General features: G+C 39.7%; 1 protein-coding gene across 13 annotated transcripts in view; it reads left to right on the top strand.

Annotated features, from left to right (window-relative positions):
• Positions 1–19911, top strand: part of MECOM (MDS1 and EVI1 complex locus) — a 468461-nt gene that overhangs the window by 434791 nt on the left and 13759 nt on the right. For 9 of the 13 annotated variants that reach the window (XM_039489256.1, XM_039489254.1, XM_039489255.1 and 6 more), the window contains 3 exons: positions 4258–5614; positions 8038–8125; positions 12261–12287. In XM_039489256.1, coding sequence (XP_039345190.1) covers positions 4258–5614; positions 8038–8125; positions 12261–12287 — 1472 coding nt within the window. The remainder of the gene's footprint in view (positions 1–4257; positions 5615–8037; positions 8126–12260; positions 12288–19911) is intronic. The other 4 variants (XM_039489252.1, XM_039489253.1, XM_039489262.1 and 1 more) reach the window with 3 other exon arrangements.

Below are 19911 nucleotides of genomic sequence, written 5' to 3' on the forward strand. Positions count from 1 at the left end.
TAACTGCTAGGTAATTTCTTGGTTCTAAGAAAATTGCAGGACAGAGTACACTTACACATCAAATGAATTCATATACCTCCAGGGGTGGGGTGGGAGGGTTGTGGTTTGTGTCAGGGCTGGGGGTCTACCCAGTGATAAAACTTGCAAGGAAGGAAGCAGTCGCTATATGTTAGTTGCTTAGAGTAAAGGTAAGGCTATAGAACACCAAGCATACCATAAGACTAACTGGAGAAGTCAAACCCAGCTTCTATAGCCTTAATACATGGAAGCTATTAAGTCAGTAAATCCCCTCCATCTAAATATTAAGCAAAACTTTACATGGAAATAAAAGTTGTGCAGAAAGCAAAGGGCTAGATCATGTAACCTTAACTCATCGGAATAGGTCTTGCTCGTGTGAGTAATCCCATTGGATCATACTGTGCAATTGATTCATGTGCAGATTCCCCAATAAAATCAATGGCGTGCTCTGTGTAAAATTCAACAGCATCAGGTAATACACAGACTTCAGTAAGACTAGCCACATAAGTAAGACTACGTTGGTGAGTGAGGATTACAGGGTTTGGTCAAAGTTTGATTGCCAAACATAGCTACTTTTTAAAGCCCATATAAATCAGCAGATTACCTATGAAAATATTTCCTATTTCTCCCTTCAATATTTTGAATACAAGAGGAATCTTGCACACAGGAGACCTTTTTATATAGACTATGTTTTACAGTCCCAAAGGCAAGTCCTTTGTCATGGCTCTTACTTACATGGATGGAGTTATAATAATATACATCTGCATATTTTAACTGCTGGTATTTGCATGATTTCAGTAATATTTTTTTTGTTTGTTTTAAAGAGAAGTATAAAGTCATGTTAGGCCTTTTAAAGGTTAAATTGCACACATTCTAATAGTTTGCAAGGATACCAATAACTTGTAGGAAGATTATTTTTTTTTGCTTTTCCATGGAAATACAATGTTTTTCAGTTCCCTTCAATTTTGAGTTTACTCATGGAGAATAATTATTTAGCAATATATAGTCTTAAAACAGTACATATAGGTCTTTTAAAAGTACTCAGTAGTATAAATATATTTTTTGGAATGAAATATATGTGGTCAGATCCTCTGCTAGTGTAAAATGGTGTAGATCCATTGCCTTTAGGGAAGCTACACTGATTTACAGTAGATAAGGATTTGACTCATGGTATCCAAGGGCTAGACTGGGCTACTCTCACTGTTGGCATTTATTTACACAATTGTAGCCAATTTACTTTGGCTTATCTGATTGGTCCCACGAGTTGCATAAGCTAGCCCTAAACTTTGCTTTGTGGGCCTGATTCTGCACTGGGAAGATCAATGAAAGCTTTGGCACTGACTTCAGTGGAAGCAGGATTGGGCCCTATATGTTGACTATATGAGGCATAACAAATAAATGTCAATTTAATGTGTTATATCAGAACAAATAAATGGCTGGTCCTACAATCCTTAATTAACTAGGATCTGGTTCCCGAATTAGGGGGGGAAATGTAGCAAGAGAAAACCAGGCATTCTAATATGCATGGTAGGAAAACTTTATGCTTTTTTTTAAATCTATAATCTTCTTTGTGAATGAAGCTATCTTACAGGAACACCAACTGATATACCGTAACAGGCATTCTTCCTGAATTATAGCATTGCACACTTCCTGTGTTTGGGCCTAATCCTGCAACCTTTTCCCATTTGAGCCATGCCAATGATAGCAATGAGGCATGAATAGGAAAACTTGTCTGACAGGATCAGGCCCTTAGACAATGGAAGTATTATTGCTGTGATGTGAAGAGCCCACTAAAGAGGTAAACAGTTAAGACATGACAACAAGTGGTCAAGTTTCTCAAGGGCAGGGGTTTAGAAGCGCAGGAAGGTTAGCTCAGGCATTGGTGTGAGTGGAAGTTAGAAGACGTGATTATAGTTCATGGGAACCAACTCTGCAGGATGAGATACATTCAATTCAGTTTCCTTTACCAGCTTAAAATAGAGCCATTGTAAATTATGTCAGCCTGTCTCAAAGCATGAAAATGATTGTTAAAAAGGGCTCGGAATACACAATGTGAATTGTTGTGTGGCTTTGATGTGTGAAAGATGAGAGCTTAAGATATAGCGCATATTAAGTCAAAGTGTAGCCACATGCTTTTTCCCTGAAGGGAAAAAAGAAAAGAATTTTATCACAGCAGTATAACATTGCTTAATTTTGTTTTTGAACAAATTAGAACATTTACTGATAGAAGCAGAATACTATGAAGTGTTGACACACGAAGCTTATTGATGGAACATGTGTTTCAGCAGCTTTAGCATTACATTCTGTTTATCCAGGAAAGTGTCAAATACAACACATTGCATGGCACAACTCTGGAAACTTCCTGATGCTGTGTGAAAGTACAGTAAAAAAGGGACATAAGCTTTGTACACACAAACAAAATCTAAAATATCTATAAGTCAAACCACAGCAACCTTCCAAATGAGTGACAACCCAGACTTTCTCCTTTCAAACAAGGTTTCTGGTCAGATTTCTGTAGGCCTCAATGAAGCTTATTGAAGTTCCCTTATCGATCTTTCCTGTTCTACTGAGAATTCCAAATTGCAAGGAAAAGCCTCTTATTGAGGACAAACTAGGGCCCTGATTCTGCAAATTACTTGCGTAACATTACATACATGAGTAGTTCCATTGAGTTCAATGGGAACACTCACATGCATGAAGTTGTTCATGTTTGTGTGTATGGAGGATTGAAGTCTAGATCTTATTCTCTAACAGGGAATTTTAAATTGCTAAACCTTTTGCTTCTATTCACTGTTTTCTACCCAAATGCCTTGCTCAGTAAAGTTCCTAAAAGAGAGAAAAATCAAAGTAATTGTGCTCTTTCAAGATGACATGAAAACAAGGTTTCACAAAGTAGGAAATTACATCTTTGCAGTAGTGACCCGGTAGTTGTGATTATATGACAGTTACCTGCTAACAGCACAAAATCCCGTTCACCTCAGTGATCTGGTCTACACTACGAAAATTTATCATGTCCCACTCTACATTGGCCACTACACCACCCTCCTCTTCCTGTCACTGATTGTGATTGTTGATAACTGTATTCAGACATGGGAAATGTTGTAGTGTAGATCATACCGGTCAGATCAAAATTGCAACCCCTAATCTCCAAGGTTTAAGGCTTTCTCTAGATGTCCCTTTTTTGAGCTGACATTGTTCTTGTCCCAAAGGAGTTTGAGGAAATCCATTGAGTTGTTTTGAGCATCAGACATTCAAATAAATACAGCTGCATTATTTGAGGAAATAGTTGTTGAAATAGGGTATGTTTTTTCACATGAAAGAGACAAACAAGCAAATTACATTATGAAACATTAAGGCCAAGATTATAATTACATGAGACATGAAATTAAGCGTTATGGCTTCCAAAGCAACTGTAACTCTATCACATTGACCATATGCATTCTTCTAACACTGTATGTGAAAATAGAGAATGTTACATATGTGCCCAGGCACCAGATGGTGATTGCTCTGGAAACCACAGCCTGGAATGCCAAGGCTTTCATGTAATTAGCATCTCATTTGTAAATGCAAAACGTTGGGTTTATTAATAGTTATATGTGCTTGTATATATCTGATTGTCTCCCTCTCCCCCATCCTTCATATATCTTGTTTGTCTTTTTAGATTGTAAGCTCTTTGGGGCAGGGACTATGTCTACTTTTGTGGCTCTGATCTTGCAAATGCTTATGCCTGTGAATAACTTTAAGCATTTTAATAATCGCAGTGCCATCAGTGGAGGTACTCATATGGATAAAGCTATTCAGATGTGTAGGTGTCTCCAGGATCAGGGCCTTAGTTTGTGCCATGCTCATTGGGGTCCTGATTCTGATCAGGCGCTCTGAGTGCTACTGAGTATAAATAATAATAATGATCATGAATTTAAAACATTGTAAGCAACCCAAGAATTGTGAAAAGTGAAAAGGAAATATTTGTATTTTAGGGATTTTTATTTTTATTTTTTGTTGGGTGGGTTCTTTATGCTGTCTCAAGACATTTGTCTAATTGGATGCCTTGCTTTGGAAAGAGTAAAATGAGTTTTCATTTGTTTTGTGCACCCAGATGAAGCTCACAGACTTCTCCCTATGGCTTCCTAATTGACATGTTGGGGGTAACAAATTGTTTTCTTTGCTAAATTCGGGTGGGGAAAGGGGGAATTATCATAAAGCCTGAGATTTGTTGTTGTTGTTGTTGTTTACACACAGGTGAGGTCTGCCATAAATCCTATACTCAGTTTTCAAACCTTTGTCGTCATAAGCGCATGCATGCTGATTGCAGAACCCAAATCAAGTGCAAAGACTGTGGACAAATGTTCAGCACTACATCTTCCTTAAATAAACACAGGAGATTTTGTGAGGGCAAGAATCATTTTGCAGCAGGAGGATTTTTTGGCCAAGGCATTTCACTTCCTGGAACCCCAGCTATGGATAAAACGTCCATGGTTAATATGAATCATGCAAATCCGGGCCTTGCTGACTATTTTGGTGCCAATAGGCATCCTGCTGGTCTTACCTTTCCAACAGCTCCTGGATTTTCTTTTAGCTTCCCTGGTCTATTTCCTTCAGGCTTGTACCACAGGCCACCTTTGATACCTGCTAGTTCTCCTGTTAAAGGACTACCCAGCACAGACCAGACAAACAAAAGTCAAAGTCCCCTCATGACACATCCTCAGATACTGCCAGCTACACAGGATATTTTGAAGGCACTAAATAAGCACCCCTCTGTAGGTGAAAATAAGCCACTGGAGCTTCAACCAGAGAGGTCCTCTGAAGAGAGGCCGCACGAAAAAATCAGTGACCAGTCAGAGAGTAGTGATCTTGATGATGTCAGTACTCCCAGTGGCAGTGACCTGGAGACCACCTCTGGCTCTGATCTGGAAAGTGACATTGAAAGTGATAAAGAGAAATTTAAAGAAAATGGTAAAATGTTCAAAGACAAAGTAAGCTCTCTTCAGAATTTGGCTTCAATAAATAATAAGAAAGAATACAGCAGTCATTCCATTTTCTCACCATCTTTAGAGGAACAAACTGCGGTGTCAGGAGCTGTGAATGATTCTATAAAGGCTATTGCTTCTATTGCTGAAAAATACTTTGGTTCAACAGGACTTGTGGGGCTGCAAGACAAAAAAGTTGGAGCTTTACCTTACCCTTCCATGTTTCCCCTCCCATTTTTTCCAGCATTCTCTCAATCAATGTACCCATTTCCTGATAGAGACTTGAGACCGTTGCCTTTGAAAATGGAGCCTCAGTCACCAAGTGAAGTAAAGAAGATCCCAAAGGGAAGCGCTGAGTCTCCCTTTGACCTCACCACTAAACGTAAGGAGGAGAAGCCAGTTACTTCTATAACCTCAAAACCAGCAGCTCCGTCTGTGACAAGCCAGGATCAACCACTAGATCTGAGCATGGGCAGCAGAAGTCGAGCCAGTGGTACAAAAGAAGCGGAGCCTCGGAAAAACCATGTCTTTGGTGAAAAGAAAGGAGGTGACCTTGAAACCAGGAAAGCAACTGATGCTTCTTTGCAACATGCCAGGCCCACTCCATTCTTTATGGATCCCATTTACAGGTAACAGGCTTTAATGGAATATGGCTTTCTTGAGCATAGTTAACACTTTCAGGACTTTTCCTGTGTAACTTGAAGTGATCCATTAGCTCAGCATGCACTGTCATTTACAATATGTAGTAATGTAATACATTTGCTTATCCAGAAATGAGGTGGCACAAATGCTGGATATTTGAAAACGTTCTTTAAATTCTTTTAGTACAAGTCCCTTTTGCTCAAAAGCGCTACACCCCATGCCCTACCCCCATAATAGCATTTATTTCAAACATTATCTGGGCCAAATTCTGCTCTTGGTTGCACCATTCCACTCCACTTGGTGTAGCAGACAGCTGCAACTAGGGCTTGAATCTGGGCTGACAGATCAAAGGAATGTGGGCACTGAGGGTGAAATTCTGCTGTCACTTATACTAGATCGGCCCACCAGTTTCTGTGAGTCTCTGCGGGTGTAAGTGAAGGCAGAATGTGTCCCTGGTGGCAAAACAAAACAAAAAACTGTGTGAGCAGTTAAGGGTCTGATCTCACCTCATTAAGTCAATGGGAGTCTTTCCATTGACTTTAGTGGGAATAGGATTGGATCCTAAGTGAGCCAAGATATTAGTGCTTGTCTCCACAGGGAAGCTACCGGAAAATAAGCTAGCGTGTGAGTTTAAAGCACAATAATTATTCCACACTAACTCCCCATGTGAACACTCAGTGCAGAATAAGAATGTCCACATGTGGTGCCATTGCGGAACAGCTATTCCAGCCCATTTTCCCCATGTAGACAAGCCCTTAGAAATCAGGGGTGAAATCCTCAGATCCATTGAACTCCCATTAATTTTGCCATTAAGTTCAGTGGGGCCAGGATTTCACCACAGGTCTTGTGTACGTCAGCACTTGTATGCACTTTGATACTCTGCCTGCATATCTCTAATTAGTTGTAGTCATACGTCTAAATTAATCTACGGGAAACATAGGAGTAGTGAAATATTAGCCATAAAAAACTATTTGTTCATAATCTAAACAACCTATTTCACAAAGAGACTATTGTTAAAAATAACAAGTACCTGTAATACAAATGATCTTAATTCATTACTATCTTCCAAAAATTTGCTTTTGGCAAAAATTTAATAAAACACTCTCTGGCATAAGATAAAGGGTATGCATTAGAAAGGAAGGGTGTTAGCAGTGTGTTACTTATTGAGATGGTTTAATTTATGCCGTATAGGTATTAGGCCACAGGTTTCTTGTATGATATTAATTTATCATTACTGAATTAGTGGAAATTGTTACTGTTACACAGTACTGCAGTGCATGATAATGCAATTTGTGAAGGAGTAGTAAAGGAATGCTGCCAGCATAACATGGGGCCAGTCCCATAGTTGTTACTCAGGCAGACTTTCCATTGAAGCCAATGAAAATTATGTCTGAGTAAGGAATGCAGGATCAGTCCCTTGATAAATGATACCATTTAAACTGATAATCAAAAATGCAGGAGGAACTAAAATGCCAGTACTAATTTTAAACTATCAGATGCCCTATTTCACTACTTGAAGACACACAATTAGTTGAATGTAGCCTTCATTTCTGTTGTGGCAAATTCACTACATTTCTCTAGGCCTGGATTTTGCTCACTTCCTCTTTGCAAGGACATCTCTGTGCCCATGTGAAGTGGTTGGCAAGGGCAGGGCCTAAATTCTTCACAAAGGAAGATGAGCTTCCCAAGGGTCCCTTTCTGCAGGCCTAATACGAAAAGCCCCCACTGGCGTCAATGAGAGCTTTTCTTGTGTTTGGAAAATGCAGATGGGCCCTATTTCTTGATAACAGGCAGGGGCGGCTCCAGGCCACAGCACACCAAGCGTGTGCTTGGGGCGGCAAGCCGCGGGGGTACCAGGAGGGCGGCAGGCAGGGTGCCTTCGGCGGCGTGCCTGCGGAGGGTCCGCTGGTCCCATGGCTGCGGTGGACCTCCCGCAGGCGTGCCTGTGGAGGGTCCGCTGGTCCCGCGGCTCCACTGAAGCTACGGGACCAGCGGACCCTCCGCAGGCACGCCTGCGGGAGGTCCACCAGAGCCGCAGGACCGGTGACCGGCAGAGCGCCCCCCACGGCATGACACTGTGCTTGGGGCGGCGAAATGTCTAGAGCTGCTCCTGATAACAGGGCTCAGTGCAGTTAGTCATCAGTTACTATTATCAATAGTATTGGCCTTTTGAAATGGGATTATTTCCAATGTAAATGGTGTAATCTCTTTTTAATGGATGTTCACGACTCTCATTAGTGCTACTGATAGTTGCATGCACAAATCAAGAGATGACTGTACCTCCTTATCTTTTACCATTATCACCAAGAAACCAATTACTTGATGTTGACTATTTTAAACATAAGTAGCTGAATAGTTATTAATGCCTAAGACTGAATCATCACAAGCAAATCAATTTTAACATTTACAGAGTAGAGAAAAGAAAGTTAACTGACCCACTTGAAGCGTTAAAGGAAAAGTACTTGAGACCTTCCCCAGGATTCTTGTTTCATCCGCAAGTAAGTATTTTTGGAATTTCAATATTGTAAACAAATCCTGTTGATGCTTCAAAGCAGGTGCAGAGAAAAGAATGCGGTCTGAGTTATTTTCGGATTTCCTAAAACGCACAATTTTTCCAATGTCGTGGTGGAAAAACATTAGCATGTTCTTTGTGATGTTTTGCAGCTAAACCATCATGTTCTGGTTGTAGTGGGACCCAAATCTGAGCTACATGTATGTTCTAGAGCTCCCCGCCCCACCAAATTAGAATGGATCAAACACGATATGCTACTACCAAGTTGTGCTTCTGCAGTCTCCCCACTGTGGCCAATGGCAGTGGAGGGATCATTGTGCCCATCTCTAAGCAATACCCAGAGAGACAATGGAATTTGGGGCCTGATTTGAAAAGTGGCTTCAATTTTTACTGCTCAGTTTTGCACCCTCAAGTAATTCCCCCTGTAATTAATTGTGGGCACTAATGTTGCCATATATAAGTTTAAGCACAGGGTGTGTGGGTACAGCTGCATATTTGGAGATATCAGTGATAACATTTCCACTTGCCAGTTTTTGCAGAAACACAGTGGGGCCCACAAATCTGGGCACCCCAAGTAAAAGCCTTTATAAAGACCAGGCTCTTTCTATATACATATATAAAGACGCCCAGAAAGGACACAGTACAAACACTCCTATTCCAGTTGACCACAGAGCAACTGCATGGTTTCAGTAACTTTGTAGAATAACTGGAAATAATATGTGCTTGCAATACATCCCCTTTCCATGCCTGAAGACATTCAGCTAACATGGTGCGATGAGGCTATTGTGTGGTTCTTTGGTCATATGCTTAATGTCCTGCTGCTCATTTGCTATGTCAAGAAAACAATAGGCCTATTTCAACCATGTGGGTCTGTACATGGCACAGAAAGGTTAATGATAGCCTGGGTCAAAACTCTGCATTATTTTCAACCCTGTATCACTTGCTTATCCTGTATTGTGCCAGTCTGACAGGGTGACTTCACTTCCCCAGCTTGGTCTAGTGCTTCGAGCACAGGACAGGGGAGTAAGGAACTCCTTGCTCTGATATTTACTCCCTCTGAGCTCTTGGGTAGGCTATGGAAACTCTCTGCTTCAATTTAGCATCTGTAAAATGCGGATAATAATGAATATGCACCTACCTCATGTTGTGAGGCTCAGTTACTCCAGTGTGGGATTTTTTTGGCTTCTGTGTAGAACAGATCTTGCCATGCCTTAGAACAGATACATGAGAGCAATGTTCTTGCACAGCTGGAAAAGGAAGAAAAGCACGTATGTATTGACACTATAGGAAATGAAGGGAATAGCTGATGCTAATCACTAAGTATTACAATAAAAATGTACCTGATAGAGTTTCAGCAGAATATACTGAGGTACTATATTTACCAAAGCTGCAAGACAACCAGACAACCTTTTCAGTCTCTTTATGGAAGTGCTTCCAATTTCCATTTCATAGCAGGTGATACTAACAATCAATACACAGAAAGGACCTAACCCTACTCTCAGCCACAGTGGTGTAAACCCCAGTTAACTCCACTGAGCTTTCCCTCTGGATTTCTAGTGCTGTGAGTGAGAGCAGAATCTAGCCAGTAATCTCAATTCAGAATGTTTTAACAAAGGGCTTTTGCTATCTCTTCTCCTCCTCCTTAGCCTTTAGCACGAGTAAGTGAATGAAAACAGGTTTGGGCTGCAGGATGGGAGACTTTGTGATATTGCAAAGACAAAGTAGGCATACATTTTCTAGGTCTGTTTTAAAAAAAAACCAGAGTAGTTAAGGAGCCTTACACACAGCTATAATACATTTACAGAGAGAACATTTCAGGTGATGCACTGCCTGGTAGAAATTCAGTGATGGTCAGGTCCTCAGCTGGAATAAATCTGTGTAGCTCGATTGAAATGGGGAGGTGGTTTTGCTGGAGGAGTTTATCACATTTTGGTATATTTATGTTGCTGCTGGGGTACTGTGATCTGTGGGTAAATGATGGAGTCTGTTTATGTATGAATGTATTCTTCAGGGCTTGTCAGAGGTGCCCAGGGTTTGGATTGGACACGCTTTTATATAGTGCAGCAGAAATCTAAATAAATAACACGAGGAGAGAAGATGGAGGAGGGAGTTAAAGGCATACAAGAGATAGGCTTTCAAGAGAGGATGTGATAGGCATCTAGGGTGAACTCTTGGCTCACTGAGGTCAATGAGAGTTTTGTTATTAACTTAACAGGGGTCAGGATTTCACCCTTAGTGTTTTCTTCACAGAGAACTTGCAAATTTCCCTGCTGGTATAAATGAGGGAAGCTTTTTGAAGTCAATGGAGCCACACCCATTTACACTAGCAGAGAACTCAGCCTGGGATTTCCAAACATTTTAATGATATTGGGGTAAGCGCTCTTCTCCACTGTCTGGTAAGAAGAGGAGCAAAACCTCAGAAAACCCATGAAAAACTGAGAGGAAGTACAGAGTGACAAAAGGCAAACATATTGTATCTCCTCCCACCATACAACCTCTTGTTGCCCTTCTGTGGCTGCGGTGTGGGAGGTCAATGCTGCATGGCTAGGGGAGGAGTTGTCATTTAGAGCATCATAAATTATGGCTGAGTTAGGCAAGTCATTCCCACCCCACAGCCTCTCTTTAAAATGGTCCGGTCCTATATGATTGTTCTCTACATATAATATATTTCTCTTTATTTTTACACCTTGTCTCTTCTTTTCCTGTCCCCTTCTTTGGCCAGCTTCTTGTTCTGAGGTTTTCTGAAGTAGATTATAAACTCTTTGGGGCAGGAATTGTGTCTTTATTAATGCCTCTAATGCACAGGTATGGCACTATATAAAATGTGGAATAATTGTGGCTTTTCCATATTTCAGAGAGGGTGTGGGATGGCAGTTGGTGTGAGACAAATCAATGGCAGCATGGGTTGCCTTGCTCTGAGAGAACCAAAGGGTCCATGGGCTAGTGAAGCTCGCTTGTCCCCATAGATCTCAACCTAGTGTGAGGATGCCATTTGTCTGTACTTCGTTTGCCCTTTGGCCTGAGTGAGAATCATTATCCAGCCGTGTAAAGTATTACCCTGCCTAAGAAGTGTCCCCTTGTACCATGTATGAGGGATGATCTATAATGACCGTATCATTTTTTAAATAGTGTTCCTGGGTTATATCTGATGATGCCATATTAATTTTTATTAATTTCTTTAGCTGTACTCTGTTACAGAGTATTCATTCAAAATATACAGTGAGATAAATGATGTACATTTATAGCAATTCACACATTATCATACAGGCTCTGATTGTGCAATAGAAAGAATTTGTGGGAACAGCTGGTCTTCATTGTCGTCATTTATCTGGGTGCTAGGGATGACTGCTTAACTTGTAAGAGATGGTGTGACATGAAGTCTGGTGTGTAATGTGCATTTTTAAACATAGCAAATGAAAATAAAAATGCTATTGGACAACCTGTCAGATCATAAAGGGCTAAAGTCTGCCCTCTTATCAACTTCAGTGGAAACCACTCCCTACATCCCAACGTAGAATTTGACCCAATATTTAGTACCAGAGAGGCAAATTAGCAAATAAACTTTTTTTGAGAGTATACCTATTGTCCCTAGGTTATTAATATAATTGCAGCTTCCACCATGTATTTTCACTTTCTAATGGTAGGGTAAAATTATCTCTGTAAAAAACATTTGTGAAATAAATTCAAATTTTTCAGTTCTTCTACAAATTCTTACTTTTATAGCGACATTTATTGCCTGGAGTTTTTCATTTGCTTAAGCAAGAGGTTAATTTGCATCCTTGTAATCAGATGCTCTGAGAGCTATGGGCTAGGCTTCTAAAATAGATTTTTAGACTAGGGGAGAGAGAGAAATATTAAACTACAATTCCTATAGTTGTTACACAGTCCCTGCTCAGAAAAAATTCCCCTTAAAGCCTAGGGCCCTAAATCTGTACAAGAATAGGTCAGTTGGTCATATTTTGCAATAAATTGCCACTTCAAAGATTGCATTTAGGTAGAGTGTGCCCAAAAGCAAACAATCCACTCACTGTGAAACCTTAGCTAACTTCACAATAGATTGATTGCAATAAGGGTTCCAATGCAGGAATAATGTGTTGTTTTTGTTTCAATTTTGCTCCCAGTTCCAATTGCCTGATCAAAGAACTTGGGTAAGTTATTTGCTTATATTTTTGATTTAAACATTGTAAAATAAATTGCATAAGAAAAGCATAACATGAAAGATAACCCTCTGCATAGTTATGGAGTACGCCATGTGCTTTCCTACTGAATGTCATAGCTGTAGTGGATAATATCTTGCCATGTCACATTGGCCTTCTTCCTACGTAATCCTGCAGTCTATTCTTATTGAAGGCAATGGGAGTTTTGCCTAGGTAAGGACTTCACCATGTGGCATTTGGTTGTATTTTAGTGAGGCTACTACAAGCTATTTGCCTCCAGGTTATGCTGAAAGTTTAGGCCTCAAATTTTACCTCCATTACAGGTGTTACAATCTGATGATCAAAATCCTCTGGATTCTAGACTTTAAAGTACCAATTCAGCCCTTACATTACAGATACAACACATATTGATTTGGGGCCTTTGGGTCCAATTCTTCCTTCATGTAGGCACATACAACTCCCATTAATGAGAACAGGAGCATCAATGGGGTAAAATTGAGAGTAAGCTTTTATTCCCTTTAATCTCATATTTAAATCCAGTTCCAAATTGGTGTGGAAATCCAAATAGCTCTTTTAACTACTTTTATAATCCCCCAAATAATACAGTGTTTTGTTCTTACTTTGCTGTCCCTGCAGCAGCTGCAATTAAGCAATAACTGCTAATCCCAGAATTCTCCTGACATTATGGCTTAGGGGCTAGAATAGGAGAATCAGAGTCAGGAAACCAATGTTCTGTTCTGCTCATTCTCTGTGACTTGAGATAGTGTCTCAAGACTAAGGCCAGATTTTCATAAAATGTGGCCTGAGATCTGGACACATTTTTTCATGCCTACTTTTGTGTACAGAATGACTTCAGGAGTGTCAAAGAAAAAACAGGGGGGGTGGCATTTGCACATGCAAATGAATATTTAGATACCCAAATGCTCATTTACAACCCAAGTACCACAGTTAAGCGTACAAAAATACTTGAGGACCGTAGTCTGACTTTCTGTAAATCTGGCTTTTAAACCCTCTATTTCCCATCTGTAAAATGCAAATAATGATAATGATACTTACTCAGCTTCATAAAGTCCTCAGATGTAAGATGCTATTTCAGGGCCTGATCTAATTCCCATTCAAAGCGGAGACTGATGTCAATGGGCATTGGATCAGGTTCTACATATGAAATATTATTAGTGATAGAAATGAGCTGACAATGCTGCGCTCAGTGGATGGAATTTAGTCCCTATGCAGAGGGCCAGCACATGGCCTATGCATCACTTACACCCTATTTTTGAACTGGAACCGTGTTTTGAGGAATTGATTGGGACTGGAGAGACTCAGGTGCTGTGTGCTGGCTCCATTCAAAGGGATGAATTTCACCCGTGATAATTTGGCATGGAAGAATCAATTTAAGTGGAAGTTGTAAAATGTTTTCCCTTTTGAAATCCTATACTGGCCACAGGCAATACATAGGTGTAAAACAGAAATAGACAGAACAGCTTTGACATCATCATAGATGGCCCCAGACATTTTTTCGCTCAGAGGAGTGAATTCAAAATGGTGTCATCTAAAGGTGTTGGGAGGATTAAGTGACTTGTATGATGCACTCTGGATCCACTATGCTTTTAAAATAACAGCTCTGTATTGTGGTAATTATGTAACAGAAAAAATCTCAGTACATTCTTTCTCTTCCACCCTCTCTCCCTAATGTTGGCTCTGTCCCCAAATTTATGTCATTGAACTATTTTCCTTTTTTTGTCCTCTGGCCATGATGATGGTTGAACAGCTGCAATACAATATGTATTGAAAGCATATTGTTAAACTGATTGGAGGAAGGTGCTGATTTATGGATGGTTTTGTCTCCAATTTGAAGAGTTTGAATATGTCACTTGAATCTGTATATCTCAATTCATGGCATCCTGGCTTATCTATTTTAAGTTTATTTAAGGTTATTTTTCACTCTGTGGCACGAATAGTCCGGATCAATTGGAAACACTCTATTTTGAATGGATCACTATATATTCAATAGGCACACTTTATAATCCATCCCAAAACCTGGCACTCTGTCCCCACCTCTTACTAAAGTTTAGAAGCAGTATGCTATAAAGACATCTTGTAATTCAATTAGGACTTCATTTGCAATAACATTGTGAAGAATTATGATAAATAATTAAAATAGTTGTCCATTTAAATAAGAAATGCATTTTGGGATGAATTATTCATGCTTTTTCATTTGTTGTGTTTATTATAGGCCAAGATCTGCTCTCTGTTACACCAGTTTAAATCTAGATCAGCTCCATCAGTGTCAGTGGAGACTCTGGATTTACACTGGTATACCTGAGATCAGATTTTGCTCTTGACTAGATACTTCACAAAATTTAGTCATTCAGTCTCTTGGTCATGAACATGAATGTGATGTGGTGAAGTATGGGATTGCAGTACAACAAATTGACCAAAAGTCATGCTTTTAAAGAAATCATTATAGTTTGGGGTAGGGAGGTAGAACTTCTGACCTTTAAAGCAGGATTTTGATATTCCTTTAAATGAGATGAATAAAAATAGAAAACAAACATTTGTACAATCCTTTCCCATGAGTTATGGCCATAAAGTCAGTTGTTTTTATGATAATAGCATTAAGGATTCTAATTTGTAAAACATTAGGTCATGCACTTCATTGACACTAGTTTCTAGATCATTTCATACTATCAGGTTATCCTTTAAAAAATGTTTTTTAAATAAACCCTCCTTTATGTATGTCACTGATTTTCTGTTGCTGCAAATAAATCTTAAGACAAATGTCTGAGCCCCTTTTTGATGATATCTAGCCTGTTGAAATGTTTATAAATACTTTTTTTCCCAATTATGGTAATGTCTGCCTTTTTGGGTCAGCGCTAGGGAATTGTGACTACATATTGATTTGCGTCAGTATGCGGTTAATAGCCTCTTAGGGACAGGAGGGAGGTGGGGGTAAAGCTACTTCCTTTTCCAGACATCTGGACTCAGATAGAATCAACAACTCTCATATATGTAAATCAAAAAATTACAGTTCTTTATAAAATACTGCCATTCACTGATCTCGGATTAGCAGCAGACATTACTTGTCCATAAGGCAATAACTTTATGTAAAATATGTAATGCAATCTTCTCACTCTCTTACCTCCTCAGCTAACTTGCTCTGTAGATGTATAAATTACACTAATTCTACATTAAGAGTCTAATTATGCTTTTCCTCCCCTGACAACTGCACCACCATGCAGTGGCCAGTGTTCCCTCAATACAAGGAGTGCTCTCTTTTAGCCTGAACTGGGGTGCAAGCTACCCCAAAAGAGGTGGAGAGTGTGGGACCATGCTCTGTGCTTCATACTGGTCAGTGAACATTCCCAGGGGCCTGATCCAGAGCCCATTAAAGTAATTGGAAAGATGTTCATTGGCTTCACAGGGCTTCCCCTCCAGTACAAACGGGGAAGCATACTCTATTGTCCAGAGAGGTGGTGTGATAGACATGCTCCCTCTTTGAACCTGGGAGTACCAGAAGCAATTGTGCTTCCTTGTGACACAATTCCTCCCAGAGTCACCCAGGGGTGGCTTGGTTCTTCACTGTCTCCAAGATATGGCTGTACCTTGATAACATAACTGAACCCTAAATATTCACTTGAATGGAGAGATATCAGAATTTGGCATAAAGAGCTGCAGAAACCCGTTCCACTTATAATGTAGTGCAGTGTCCTGGGCAGTCTTGTGAAAAAGAATCATATTATCTGTAAGTTGTGGAAGAGGAGCATCTTGGTGTGGGAAGAGATTTTGGATTTGAGACCACAGGCTAGGGGAAGTGAATCCTGTTTCAGTAACTATCTACCTAACCTTCCAGGGTAGGTGCCTGTCACGCTGCTAAGTAACCCTGCTGGCAGATCAGTGTTTCACTGATCATTGCAGCCCCTCCATTGTTAAGACTGAGATTTATTTTGTTTATCCAGGAGCGCCCCAACTACTCAAAAAAGAATTTCCACTTCAAATTTTTGCAGAAAGGTCTAGAGACCAGTGATCAGTTACGAGAATCTGAAGTCATTCAGACATGGTATTTTTTGGGATATAGGGCTGCAGGAGCTACAGCAGACCAGAGTAGGCCCCTGGTTCCCTGGGATCTCCTATGGATCACAGGAGGCCCTATGGATTTTAGAAGATCTATAGGGAAGCAAAGCTGGGGAAGGGGGATTAGGGCTCAAAGTGTGGAATCCAGAGGAGCAGGAAGCACCTGAGATGTAGTGGGGAGCTGATTCATCGAGGTCAACTGGGGAACCAAGGACCATGGTGTGTTCTCTCCCTACCTGATTCCCAGTACTGTCGTGCTTTCAAGTGTTTCGCTTTATTTTAAATCCAACATCATCTCCTAATCTCCTGAGTTGCTAAAGGCTGCTACTTAGATAACTATGCCATTCCTGAAAGGTTTTCTTACCTTACATTGCTGGTATATCCTCTAATCCTCAATTCTGCCTTACAGGGTCTTTGTTTTGTTTTTTTTGGGGGGGGGGGAGAGGCAAAGTGTTACCATAGCCAGCATTAAGATGCTGAAAGGAAGGATTCACTGATAGCTTTTATGTTGCTTCAGTTGTTCTTGGCGATGAGTGGAGGGAATACAAATGGGCAAAAAGTGTATGTGCGAGAGGAAAGAAGGGAGTGAATAGCTTACCCTTCCCTCACTTTTACCCCTACTTTATTTCAGGGCTGGCTGCCTGCAAAGCAAAGGAAAGCCGCCCATTTTAATAGTCAATATTTTCCTTATTACCTTTTAAAAATGTGCATTGTTTGGATTCTGGGAGCTATATCCTCAGCTGATACAAACTGGTGTAAAGCCAATGACTTCAGTGGCGCTATATTGATTTACACCAGTTGAAGATCTAACCCCAAATACTTAATATTTCCTCTTGGTGATGGTGCATTTCTTTAACAATGTAAACCACATAAAGTAACTACATTCTTTAAAAAAAACAAAAAACAAAAAACTTATAATAGTTCTCATGGCAAGGCATGTGTTTCTAAAGAGCTATCATTGCTTTCCAGTAATTGGAAGTGCTTGTACTTTCTGTGAATAAGAAACTAAGGACCTGATTCTGACCTCACACTGATTGACATCAGTGAACTTAGTTCTGATTTACATCACTGCCAGAGCAGACTCACACTCCAAAGCCGCAAATAAAATAATGATACTAAGATGACTAAGTCATTTTAAATGTAAATAGGAAAATAGTTTATTTAATATATTACTGTAGGGATCCATGTACATGAAAAATGTTGATTTGATCAAAAAATGATTTAAACCTCCTATATAATGAAACTGACTTGAGTATTATATATACATAAATAAAACATTTATTATCCTCCTCAATGCACTTATTATTCTTCACCATAAATATGTACTATCATAACCCATGCACTGTCTTGTCAGTGCTAATCAGCCTGAAGGCCAAAGGTCATTTTTCATTGAAGCCAGCTATTCTCTGCAATAGTAAAATAACAGAATGGTTACTTGCCAGGAACAATTAGAAGGAATTAAAGGCAGTGGAAATACAATCATAAATGCTTTAAGAATCAATTCTGAGAAAAGAAGAATATGAAGAGCTATAAAAATAAATATATGGTGATGTTGAGCTGTATGGGTTGATAATGACATTGCTCTGCTGAGACAGAATTACCTCCTATCCCAGAAGCAGCATCATTACATATCTCAGCCCTGTGATCAGTACATGTCAAAATCCTTCATATTGACAAATGTGCTGTCCACTTGCATCTATGGAGAATGTTTTAGCAGCTGAGTGATTATGAATCAAACCCCAGAGCTTACAGCCCCTACTGCCTCTCAATGCTTTCACATTCGTTGCCTGACAAGTAAATGTATCTTGACTTCCCTCTGTGATTTTTTGCACCATGTTTGATGAAAGACATTTGGCAAATTGGCAGTGGTACCCTGTACATTGCAATTTGTAGTGTGCATTAGGAGTCTGAGCATGAAATGAGAGGGCAGGCTACGAGGCAAAGGGAAAAACAAAAACAAAAACAAAAACCCTGAGCTAACCAGAACATGAATAATCATTTCAAGAAACAAGCGTACGTTTTTTTTTTGTAACAAAAGCATCAAAATCAGACCAATCGCACCATAGACTTTAGAGGAAACTTCAGTGAAAAATATTTTGTCTCTTGAATATTACTTTATTAATCCTATGGTGTATTGTGAAAAATAATCTCCTTGCACTTTGTGAGCCAGATTCTGCCCTTCCTTACACCAGTGTAAATCAGAAGTATCTCCTCTTAAGGCAGTGGAGTTACCCCGATCTCCGTGAGAGGCAAATCAGATCCTTCTGCAACTGTTGCTCATCCTTAGTATCAGTTAGTTTCACTGGCATTACTCATGTAGTAAGCTACTATTAAACGCTGGATAATGAGGCAGATTTGGGTTCTTACACTGGGGTCGTGTAATTCCATTGACTTCCCTAGAAATGTTTTTTTATTTATGTTGTGGGAAGAGAGAGGAGAATTAGTTTTAAGAGCTTTAAAGTAACTTTCTCCTTTGTAAAATGTGTAGGCTTTTTCCTTTAGGCTTCTATTCGGTCAGTTTTCTCAGAAGACTGCACTGTGGGTGTGCCTTTTATAATCTTGAGTTGTAGCCCTGTGATTTTTGAGGGGGGAATGAGATGAGGAAACTCTTATTTTCAAATGTTACTGTGTTCTGCAGTGTTGCCAAGGTTTTCAAACATGACAGATGATTTGGGGTAATTTTTTGGGGTGCCAAACCTGAGACATCTTCAAGGGGCCTGAAAGTGCTGAGCACCCACACTCTGAAAATCAGGTTCCTTTAAGGTGTCTATGGTTGGGCACCCAAAATCTGAGGCATCCAAAATCACTTTTGAGAAAGGTGGCCATAGTGCTTTTTGAGTATTATTATAGAGCATTTTTAATAAATAGAGTGAGGGTTGTCCAACCAGCCATCATATGAGATTAGAACACTAAGAAAGAAATCCCTAAACAGTTAAAAAAAAAAAAAAAAAAAAAAAAAAGTAAAATTTGTTAAGAGATCACAGTATATATCAGTTCCTGCTTAATGGGAACTGATATATCAGGCTTGTAAACACCTGTGGCCTATGAAGCTAATTCTGCCTGAATTAGGTTAGAGAGTGTAATTCCACTTAATTCTGGATTTACACCATGTAAATGTAACTTGCTATCTTCAGAGTCACAAGGTATACACTGGGTCAGATTTATATCTGAAATTTGCAGGTGCTAACTTAGAAGGAATCCTTCTGCTACCAGTTACAGGTACTTTCCAATAAGACCCAGCTTCTCCCAGTGATCATTTTTAGAGGACATACCCTTTTTGCGGTATGTGCATGTAAAGCCAGATCTTGTTCCCATTCAAGTTAATGGCAAAATTCCAGTTGATTTCAGTGAGAACAAGAATCCTTGTCACAAGACAACTCCAGATCACCCATTATTTTTACTTGATCAAGCCCAAGTGTAGGATCTGCCTTATACAGAGTTTGCAAATAATTACTATAGGAGAAAGAACATTAAAACAATGTAGCTGAAAAGCACAGGAATCCAAACTGTAGTGCAAAAAAAAGTATTTGAATGTAAATATTTT

Source organism: Mauremys reevesii, linkage group 9 (assembly GCF_016161935.1).
Source record: "Mauremys reevesii isolate NIE-2019 linkage group 9, ASM1616193v1, whole genome shotgun sequence".
Lineage (NCBI taxonomy): Eukaryota > Metazoa > Chordata > Testudines > Geoemydidae > Mauremys > Mauremys reevesii.